General features: G+C 34.9%; 1 protein-coding gene across 1 annotated transcript; it reads right to left on the minus strand.

Annotated features, from left to right (window-relative positions):
* Positions 1–307: 307 nt before the first annotated feature.
* On the minus strand, positions 308–11,750 carry LOC118738060 (DNA-binding protein modulo). Its single transcript, XM_036468957.1, has 4 exons — positions 11,093–11,750; positions 2,470–3,054; positions 2,174–2,413; positions 308–756 (listed from the first exon to the last, which is right to left on the minus strand). Exons 1-4 carry the CDS (start codon positions 11,640–11,642, stop codon positions 488–490), a joined length of 1,644 nt encoding a protein of 547 aa, XP_036324850.1. The 5' UTR covers positions 11,643–11,750; the 3' UTR covers positions 308–487.
* Positions 11,751–11,953: the final 203 nt, after the last annotated feature.

Consider the following 11,953-nt stretch of genomic DNA (forward strand, 5'->3'; position numbering starts at 1 on the left):
TGAAAGTTTTCTAAAACTTCTAATAGTTTTGAGTACGAGTACACTACTATCATCTTGGAAAATTTTATAAATTTTAACTGAAATAAGAAAAATCTTCCATCTTTGCAAAAATCCATGCGCAAGCGCTAAATCGATTTCGCGCAAATATTCATTTTTCGCGAAACAGGCATGCCAATTGACCAAACCCGGTCTGCCCTCTGCCCATTGCTTGTCTGATTTCTGCTTCTCTTTTCGTTTTCATTTTTATTTTGCACTTTGATTTACTTACAAGCGTTTGAAACGCTAAAATGTAAATAGAAACTAATCATTTTTGTATGCCATTTTATCATACTCACGCATTTTAGCATTTATTATATATTTTTTCTGAAGGTTGTATACATACTATACATATATAACTAAGTTTAAAAATTACTTTTTATGGGAAAAGATATTAAAATGTTCAGGGCAGCAGGCTTAATATTCTTTTCTATTAATGTCTCTGTTTTGTCTAGTTAGTTTTTAACTTTTTGCTGTGGCCTCCTTTGTTAAATGGCGCTGGTCTCTTTCTGTTCTGATTTCTCAGTATAGATTGTTTCCTCTCCGAATATGGCTCCAAAAATATCAATTGTCCTCGGATATATGTTTCATTTAATAAGAAAGCTTTACAAAAGCTTTCAGTATCTTCGAATTTTACTGTAGCAAAGCCACCCAGTACATTTACACTCTCGATTGGACCCGTCGAAGCAAATATCTCGCGAATTTCGTTTTCAGTCACACCTAAAATATTTTATATAAATATAAATTCATATACATAACAAAGTGTCACAAATTATATTTGAACTCGTCGCCCCTAAAACTCTATACATGATCTATTAATCTCTAAAACAGAGCTGGGCAGCTTCGACAGAGAATTTTTGTAGTGTGCGAGAAATTGATGTCACTGTTTGCGTGCGAACAAGTCGTGTGGTTGAATGAAGCTTTCGCTGCCTTCTAAAGCAGAGCGTGTATGTATACGCGAATATGCCCGCCGGGCAGGCGCTAGGTGCAATTTTATTTAAAGTTTGCACAGAGGATCGAAAATGATAAATCTGTTCTCTCAAAGATCATTAGTTTAAAATAATAATAATAATAATAGATTGGCGCTTACACATATGTTAGTGTTTGGCCGAGCTTCTCCTCCGATTTGTGGCGTGCGCCTTGATGTTGTCACACAAAGCGGAGGGACCTACAGTTTTACGCCGACTCCGAACGGCGATTGTACTTTTATGAGAAGCTGTTTTTCATGGCTGAAATACACTCGGAGGTTTGCCATTGCCTGCCAAGGGACGACCGCTGTTAAGAAAAACCTTTTTCATTAGTTTAGCTAGAGCATTTTGGAATAGAACAATACTTTCTTACTTTGGAACAGTGGACATTAAATAGAGTATACCAAATAATCCTGGAAGTTGCCCAGGACTTGAGTATTATAAACCACACCTATAATAGCGCAATTATGCAAACTACAAAAAACTACAATCTTCCCACTCGTAATGCAGATAAACGGGATTGTATTTTAGGAGATATTGAACACCATCAAAACAGTTCGCAGTCTTCAAAATTAACAATTTGATCAAAAAATTACAAAAGCGTGTTAAACTCAGTCATTATATTATGTAAGTAATCTAGTAGTTTTGGAGTGAAGGGCTAAAAAATATGTATGCATATTTAATGACATAAATTTAATTGGAATGATTCGAACAGATACAAAAAACCTTCATAGTTTCAAATACTTTCACGTTGTTTTTGTTATTATGACCCGTTTACATTATTTCAGGCCATGAGCCAGGGCGGCGCTGGACTGGAATGGCGACCGCCTACATTACTTATTCCAGTTATTCAACGGACTCATGTTTTAGTGGCAAGGAAGCACTATCATGAAAAGTAAATCGAAATTCCAGTTATTGGCATGAAATTCCATTGGTTTATGGCATATCCGTAGCACAATTGTACGATGTTCAATTCCTCCAACATTAAAGGCTTGGGTGGAGCTGCAGCTCCAAAAACATTGTAGATAATACTATTCAAAAGTTTTCATTAAATCAGTTAAAAAAAAAAACAATGTAAACAGTCCTATATAGAACCTAATATCTATGGAATATAAAATCTTCTTAAATGTTAAGCAACATTTTAAATTTACATTAAATTCTTTGCTTACCAGGTTTGACATTTTGAATAAATACAGTAGTTTTGTGCTTAGGTGTGATCACCTTATACTCTTCGATTTCCAGGTCAAGACCCTGTGAGCTGGAACCATTTAATTTTAAAGCCTTCTTGGCACCTTTCTCATCCTTAAATGTTATAAATGCCAAAACGTTCTTTTTGCACAAAATAGAAGTGGATTCGATTTCTCCGCATTTAGAGAAAATTGAATCCAATTTTGCAGGATCAATACTTTCTGTAATTATAAGAGATATAGTATATTGTAATAAAGCTTCTTATATTTTGCTGTACCTAAACTCTGATTATTTTTTATTAGGATAGTGCGTTGAGGGTCCTTTGTCACTTCTTTCACTTGTTGATCACTCTGAAGTACCCAAATGTTCATTCCATTAAGAACTGAGTTATGTAGTTTGGTTGCAGCCGCAATTGAAGATTCATCTTCAAAACAAACAAAACCATACGAATGTTGGTGTCGGGAAAACACATTCACACTCTCAATTTCACCGCATTCAGCAAAATGCTCCCGCACTTGATCTTCAGTAGTACCAGATTTCAAACTTTTAATATACACAGTGCGCGACTTGCTTTCTTGAATTTTGCGTTTTTTATCTTCAATTGCTGTCTGCTTTTCTTCAGAAGTCTTTTGTTTACTTTCGGCTTTCTTAACTTTTTTTGGATTTGGTGTTTGAACGTTTACATTTATTGTTATACCCTTTACTTTTGCGTTATTATCTGTTGCTGCTTGTGCGGCTTCTGCTTCTTCAGGTGCCGTATATGCAATGTAAGCGACGCTACTAACTGGGCCATGAATGTTATGGATTGTATGCAAAGTACCATACTTTGCAAAGATTTCCACAAGGTCGATTTGCTTATATTCTGTAAAGGTATATAATTACATTATATCATGTTATCATTATATTAGGTACTTCAGGATTTGCAGGGATTTGCAGGAATTTACAGGAAACAATGGCGTTACTATCATATAAAGCACCAATTGCATTTTTATGCAAATTATCACGGGTTTTCACACGAAAATCTCTTAGGATGTTGAAGGAGGGTTAATTTAACTAAAGCTTTTTTTTCGGATACTTAAGTACCCTTTCCAAAAGGATATCTATACCTTCTATATATATTATACACGAAGGGATTTTTGGGATGTCAAATTAAAGGGCTTGCTCTGTAGATGTGCAAACTGGTTTTAGTATTTCGAACAGTTGCCACCTGTTAAAAAATGTAATTCCAAATATTTAATAATCAAACCGCTCCGTTCGTTCAATTTTCAAAACTGAGGAATCAAATTAAAGAGCTTGAGCTATAGATGTGCAAAAAGGTGTTACTTTTTCGTCGAGTTTCCACCTTTGAAAAATTACGTTCTAATTATTTAAAAAGTTAAACCATGATACAAGTTTCATGTAATGACATTCGTTGTTGTTGTTAACCATTTGACTTTTAATAAAATTATGACATTTCATCAAATTCATGCTATCTGATCACTAGAAGAAATATTTTTTTTTTTAAGCAGAAGATTTTATCAGTACATTCAAAGATGTGGAATATGATGAACTAGAAAATTATGCCGGCTACATGATTTCGAAAATGGGGTTGACGATAGGTTTCAGAAAGCATGAAGAAAGTGTATACTTACATATCGTCGCTTAGAGTACAAAACCGCGTATCGTCGTTCTGCAAAACCGCGTAACTGACATTTTTTGCCAAAAATTGGATTTGCTCACACAAGCTCTTGGCTTACGCCTTATCCATTCGTCCTGAAATGCGATTTCTTTGTAAAAAAGTACCTAATATAATGATAACATGACCATTTTGAAATATGAGTGTTTTTACTCTACCAAATAATTTATGCAACCTCACATACGCAGTTGTGCATTTTGTTGGTACACGGTTTCGTACTTTAAGCGAAGATCTGTTAGTTGTTTATCGAAGGGCGGACTGTTCAAGCCGACTTCAGGTGTTTTGCATAAATTAAAAATTTGTGAAATTTAATGATGATGCGCTAATCACAAAGCCAAATTTTTTGCAAAATCTTATGAGAAATTTAAAAGTAAATTTGAACCGAAATATAAAAAGGTTTTATTTGGGAAGAACATTTTTAAGGATTCGATTTTTAAATCCCAAGATTGCATTCAAAATAAAAAAACAAACAAATAACAGAATAATGGGCGCGTGGTTTTTATTACAAAATGAAAATGACAATTACGATGAAGTTTCCTTTAACAGTTTACATTTGAAATATTTTTAATAAAAAAAGGTGCGAACCACGTAAGTAAAAGAAGTACCAAGCACTGATAATGGTTTTTGATTTCAAATGTTATTACATTGGTATAAATATGGGAAAGAAAATACTCAGAGTTATTGTTTTAATATTATCAAAGTGGCAAGGCCGTTGAGTATACTTACAATTTATGAAACTTCAAAAGTTTTATTATCCGTCTAAGGTTGTTTATTGAAACTACCTTCTTTTTTACCTTCCTTTTATTAGCTCGGGATGTAACTATGTAATATTGATGCGCCTAAAAGATGCAGCGATTTCTATTCTCAAGTTACATACCTGATGACAGTACGAATGGCAATTATAATAGGAAGGTTCTAGTTTTTTAAACTATAATTTTATTGTATCATGAGTTAAGCCAATTATTACAAAATGATTATCAATCGAAATGGTTTTAAAAACTTTGTTTATCAACTTAACTGTAAGAAAGTTGCCACATGTTTAATAAATTAAATTCAAATTGAATTAAAATTACGTAATAGAAATATCTATCACCATATGGGCGCCAGACGAAGAGAGTTAAGAAGGTTAGTAAATATTTTGAAGAGGGTTGCCACCTGTTTAATAAAGTAAATTCAACTTGAATTAAATTTAAGTAATAGAAATATCTATCACCATATGGGCGCCAGACGAAAATAGTTGGTTTATAAATACTTGAAGAGGGTTGCCAGCTGCTTGAAAAGCCGAATTTAGTTAATTTATACGCAATAAATCATTAAAATATGTCAAATGCAAGAGTGTTAAAAAATCTGTAATTTGAACACTAAGCATATTTTTGAGGTGTTTAAAGAGGGTTGTCACCCGTTTAAATAGTTAAATTCAAATTATTTGGTAAGTTAAATGAATTACTATAATATTGGAATCAATCGAAATGTGTTTGAAAGGGTTTAAAAAATCAAAATCTTAATTCATCAGTTAAAAAAATATTTATCTATTTATTTATTTAGTCTAATAACGAAGTAATGTTTTTACAGACATAAGAGGATATTAAATACAGAGACATAACTATTATAAGAGAAAAGAATAAAAGTCAATCAAAAATCATTATATTAAGATAAATATTTTTCGAGTCATCTATAATTATTATTCAAAGACTTATATTATAAAATTATCAGACAGATAAATATTTTTAAGTCTTCAAGGATTTTTATTTTAAGAGCTTTATTATAAAAGTTTTTTCATAATAATTATCATTGAGTATTTTTAAGTCTTCAAAGACTTTCATTTTAAAGACTTATATTATAAAAGTATTTTCATAATAATTATGAGCACGAAAAAATTTTTTAAGTCTTCAAAGACGGGACTTGTTCAGGCGCATTTCCGGATTAGTGGGGACCTGTTCGGGGTTAGGTGGGGATTAGTTGGGGAGTAGTTTGGGGACCCGTTCGATACATAAAAAATTTTTTGGCACTCATAATTATTATTTATTTTATTTAATTTAATATTATATTGAAAACATTAGTGCATTAAGATGTAATCTTAACTTGCACAATGATACAAACAAATTGCAAGAAATAAAATAAAAAGTACAGATAATAATTAATATTACAATATAGATTAAGGTAATGTGTACGTTGAATTACAAATCATATATTCTAAAATAAAACAAAGGTAAGCTTATAACGACTATTCTTGATCACGCTTGGAAGAAAAAAAGTTAAATATGAGTTTTTTGAAGTTGCCTATGTGCAACGCGTTCTTCAAGGACAGTGGAAGGGAGTTCCAGAGCCTTACCGCATTAATAAAAAACAGTCTTGAAGTGCATAAATAGTTAAATCTCGGAAGAATAAGACCTGACGAACGTGTACTCTTGGACAACTTAAGTTTATTGTACAGATATTCCGGGCTCTTCGTGATAAATAATTTGAACATAAAAATGCAATTACGCGCGTTCAGAAAATTTTGTAAATCACAGCCAAGTATAGAATTACGCATAGATGAGAGATGATCGTATTTCTTTAAACCAAATACATACCTTGTGGCAGAGTAATGGAGTGAATGAGAGTCTAATTTGCCGTAGACGATTTCAAAGTACGTGATATAAGGAACAATTAAACTTGTAATTAACTTTTTCTTAGTGGCTACCGGTACATAAGGTGAGGTTACTCTAAGACATCGTAGAGTAAAAAATATTTTACTCACAACTTCATTAACATGATCATCACACGCAAGTCTAGAGTTAATAACGAAACCCAAATTCCTGGCTTTGTCAACTAATTTAAGCTGGTTGGCACCAATAAATAAGTTGGGAATATCCGATGCCAAAAATTTATCTTTAGCGACAGGTATTACACAAGATTTTTGAGCATTGAGGCAAAGTAAATTCTCCCTAGACCATGCAAATATTGAGCTTAAGTCCTCGTTAAGTTGTAGACAAATATCCTGAATCGATCCAATTTTATTAGAAACATACAGCTGCACATCATCGGCATAGGCGTGTAAGCGCGCATGAGTGCAGGTGCTGAAAATGTCATTTATGAAAATGCTAAACAAAAGGGGGCCCAATATGGATCCCTGAGGGACACCAGAGTATATATGCACGAGGTTAGAACAATTATTGCCGATTTTCACCTTTTGAAACCTGTCGCTCAAATAGCTCTCTATGAGTTTTACTGCAGTTTTGCTGAAGCTGAAATACTTAGCTAGTTTTTCACACAATGAATTGTGGTTTACAGAATCAAAAGCCTTAGAAAAATCAAGCAGACAAAGTAGTGTTAAATGACCTTGATCGAATGGCTGACGTATATCGTCTAAGACTTTAACAACAGCAGTAGAACAGGAGTGACCAGCTGTGAAACCACTCTGCAGAGGGTTTAGGAGTTTATTTTTATGAATGAAGTCGGATATTTGCTGCGCTAAAAGCATCTCAAAAACCTTAGAAAGTCCTGTTAATCTACTTATGGGTCTGAATTCACAAATCAGAGAGGCACCAGGTTTTTTGGCTATTGGTGTGCTATTGCTACTTTCCACTTAGATGGAAAGCACGAAGTGGTTAAACAGTGATTGAGTATGTGTGTAAAGCAAGCGAGAATGTAAGGCAAAATTAATTTGACAAACTTTATCGGAAGCTCATCATTCCCCACAGCATTAGATTTAATACTGCATACACATCTGGCCACTTCCTCCTCACAAACGGAACTAAATTGAAATCTCGAGAGGGTGTGTTGGTCAGAAGACGAAGAAGTGGTATTTGTTACAGACGTGTAATTAGTCAAGCAACTACTTGAAGCATAAAAATTATTGAGTTCATTGGGATCAAACGAGCAGGGTATTTCTGAGCTTGACCGCACGCCCAACCTTTTCAAATTTAGCCGAATTCCGGGCACGTTTCTGTACGGCTAGCTAAGAAGAACTTCTTCTGCGCAAAGCTTAACGTATCGTTGCCTCCTAAACAGCTCTGGGGAAATTTGAAAAGGTTGGGCGTTATCAAAAGACTTTTATAATATAAGTCTCAAAACAAAAGTCTTTGAAGACTTAAAAATATTTATCTCAATAATAATTATTATGACAAGACTTTTATAAAATAAGTCCACCAATAAAAGTCTTTGAAGACTTAAAAATATTTATCTCGCTGATAGTTATTATGAAAAGACTTCTATTGTATAAGTTTTAAAATAATAGTTATCGATGACTTACAAAAAATTTCTTTGACTTTTATAATTCTTACGAAAATTTTGATGACTTTTTTTAAAACTCCACCATGAAATAATTATTATTCTCGGTCTCTGATTAAATATAACCAATCAGTCTTAATAATAAATTGGCTACTTAAAAATTATCTTTATAAGGTTACTTACATATACACGAAATACAAAATTTCGACAGAGTAAGAAATTAGAAATTGGTAAGATGTTTTTGCATGGATATAAGGTATCTTTCCAAACCTAATGCGGTTGTCCTAGTACTGGTAAAATATATGTCTAACAAGTTTGAGAAATAGTATCAATCCGATAAAGTTCTGTTTATTGGCGCGTTTGCACCATAAACCGTTCTGCTTAACCCAACCTCAAAAACATCAAAGCGACGCAAATTACGGCTCGGAACATAAAAGTGGATGCTCTCAGGTAGGGACGCGGGCAATCCATTTTTTCCAAACCAATACTCAATAAAAACGATAGCATGAGTTCTCCGGCCTTTCCGACCATGTCCAGCAGCCGTCCACAGCGCAGAGCGGAAACGAGGTTGTGGTTGTTGTTGTTGTAGCGGCTACAACAACCCCGCCCAGGACGGTTGGTATCTCAGTCGTTGTCATCAAGTTCCACTAACGGCAGCCCTAGGAAGCTTGCAGCTTCTGTAGGGTTGGTCCACAGGGACAAGGCCGTTAGGGTTGTCGGGTTTTCCGGGCATGCGAAGAGATGTTTCGAGTCATGTGGGGTCTCTCCGCATGCCGGACACTAATTTGGCACATCCTCATTCAATCTACTCAGGTAGGAGTTTAACCTGCTGCAGTAGCCGGAGCGAAGTTGGGCTTTCCGCCTGCCTAACATCGACGAAGAAGTGGCAATGAAAGTATGAATGAAGAAAACGAATATCGCTCGAACACAGTCATTCAGACGGTTTGCTCAGCACGAAACCGAGCGGGAGCGGTAGCATATGAGTGACTTCGAGAACATGGATCGGAAACTCGGCCTTTCCGACCATGATCGAAAGCTCGTTAGCAGAGGAACGGAAACTAGGCCTTTTCGCCTGATGCACATTAAGGTAGACATTAAGGGAGACTGGAGACTAGGCCTCGCCAGCTACGCAACTAAATCATTCGATAGTTCTAGAAATATTGAAACATATAAATATATATGTATGTATGTATGTATACTTCGTAAGTGATATAAATATGCATGTACCTCGTGAATTCGCAAGACTGTAACAAAAATCAATAAGATAATTTAGTTTATAATTAAAATTTATAATGTCATAGCCAACTGGCTGTTAATTTTGAAATTTTAATTGTATATAAGAATAATTCTATTAGCCGTAGGCTATTTTTACCTTCCTTTTATTAGCTCTAGATGTAACTATGTAATATTGATGCGCCTAAAAGATGCAGCGATTTGTATTCTCAAGTTACATACCTGATGACAGTACGAATGGCAATTATAATAGGGAGATTTTAGTTTTTTAAACTATAATTTTATTCAATAAATAAATAAATAAATAACTATTATGAGAAGGAAATAGTGCCTGTTCGAGCCATGCAATAAAAGCGGCATTACTGCGTTACTGATGAAATTTTGCAACACTGTTGCATCTGCCCAACTGACAATACGTTGCTAGAAATTCACACTGAACGTGATACTCTAATAATTCGCGCAACACTGCGGTTATGATTGCAACTCGAACAAGCCCATAATTTCCATTGTAAAATAATCGTCCAGCGAGACGAGAAAAAAATAAGTCAGATAATTAGAAGATGAACAAGTTTTTAGTCTAACGATTGTCGTCTCAGGAGACGAAAACAACTTTTATAATGTTCAATGATAATTAGGCACAATATTTAATTTCATTTGTTATAATCGTTAAAAAATTTCATGGGAAGGCGATTTAACCGGCAGCTTTTAGTCGAATGTAGCAGAGCTTTCAACTAATCGCCTGTGAAAGTTGAATCATGTTAATTTCCTATTATATAGCCTGGAACAGAAGACGGGGCCCGCTTCCTTACCCGGCCACACAGACAAAATTCCGACGACGTGGAAAGAGTTATGTGCGAATTATTATTTATCCCATAGCCGTTGTTAAGGTAGGTATGGGCCTGTTCGAGGCACGTAATAAAAGCGGCATTACTGCCGTACTGATGAAAAATGGCAGCATTGATGCAACTGCCCAACTGATATTAGTTGCGTTTTTTTACTCATTTCCAGTAAAATCCAGTAAAAGTTTTTACGAATTTTCATGTTTTGGCGTTTTCGTACGCAAAAACTTGCAAGTAGGGGAAATGGAGAGAGCGAAAAATGACAGTTGAAGTTGCAAGTTTTTACTGGATTTTACTGGATAAATTTTTACTTGTAATCCAGCTGATCGCATGTTGCTGGATGAAATTTAAACCAATAAGGAAACTGTGTGTGGGTTTTTATTGTTGAATTTCACAAAATAAACCTATTTAAATACAAAATATATTGTTTTATTAGGAATTTGCTGCGAATAAACAACCAATTTATCAGCTGTTCATGAAACTTGCAAATTATTACTGGAAAAGCGTTCGCATACTTTATTGCAAATTTTTTCTATGAGAGCGAATTCTTAAAAATAGTTACTGGAGAGCTGCTGGCAAGTTACTGGATAATTTGTAATAAAAACACAACTAATATATTACAAGAAATTCACGCAGAACGTGATACTTTAATAATTCGCGCAAGACTGCGGTTGTGATTGCAACTCGAACAAGCCCTAAGTATGTGCCACCGACACCATTTAGTTCATTAAGCTTTTAAACATGCAAAAATTCGATATTTTAAAAACGAAAAAATTTTAAACTTTAAGCTCCCTGCGGTGGGGATATTCAGTTTTCGAATGTGGAGACACCTCTCTAAACCTTTTTTTCAGGTCCTGACACATTACTCGAATATTTTCCCAACCTGCAAACCCTTATATACCTGTATCAGGCTTTATATGTATGCAATAGATTCTACTTACGTTTGGGGAGATTTTTAACAACAAGAACTTGGTCTTGTGGGAAGTCTTTAGGAAGAGCGCCAGTCTTAATTTTAGGGACACCAATTTCGACTGCTGCCTTAGCCTTCTTAGATTTTGAAACTTTTTGTGTTTCAGTCGTTTTGCGTCCAATAGGGGCTTCAACAGGTTCGTCATCATCCTGCTCTGCATCATTATCTAGATCTCCATTTCCGCCATCCTCATCTTCATCTTCGTCATCCTCATCCTCATCTTCGGCGACGTCCTCATCTTGTTCTTCGGCACCGGAGTCTCCTGCATCATCGGCTACACCAGCCGCGACATCGGCGCCAGAATCTTCTTCCTCTTCGGAGTCATCCTCCTCCTCTTCCTCAACTTTCTTTGGTGGTACCACTTTTACTGGAGTTTTCCCCGTTTTCTTTTGGTTAACCTTTCCGGGTGTCCCTTTAGCAGGAGTATTTGCTCCCGAAATATGTTGCTTCTTCACAATACTATCATTTTTTACACTGTTTAGAGGTGATTTTAGGCTAACATTTCCCTTCTTTTGCTTCATAGTGAAAATAGAACTTGTATTTCTTCAAAATAAATCCTTCAACGAATCGAACCCACGACAAAATGGCAGAACCTCGCTTTTTTCTACCACACGTGTTTGTAGAAAAATTTTCAGCATTGCCGTATACACATTGTAAAGTTACCAGATGTTTAAAATTTATTAGAAAAGAATCTTTTCAGTTCAGAGGCTGGCAACACGAAATATTTATGTGAAACATTATGGTGCATTTACATGATATGAAGCCAAATGAACTGTTGATACCATGAACCAAAAATACAAGATCACGTAAGAACGCGACGTTGTATTTGTAA

Source organism: Rhagoletis pomonella, unplaced genomic scaffold (assembly GCF_013731165.1).
Source record: "Rhagoletis pomonella isolate Grant_MI unplaced genomic scaffold, Rhpom_1.0 Rhpom_scaffold_00004, whole genome shotgun sequence".
NCBI lineage: Eukaryota > Metazoa > Arthropoda > Insecta > Diptera > Tephritidae > Rhagoletis > Rhagoletis pomonella.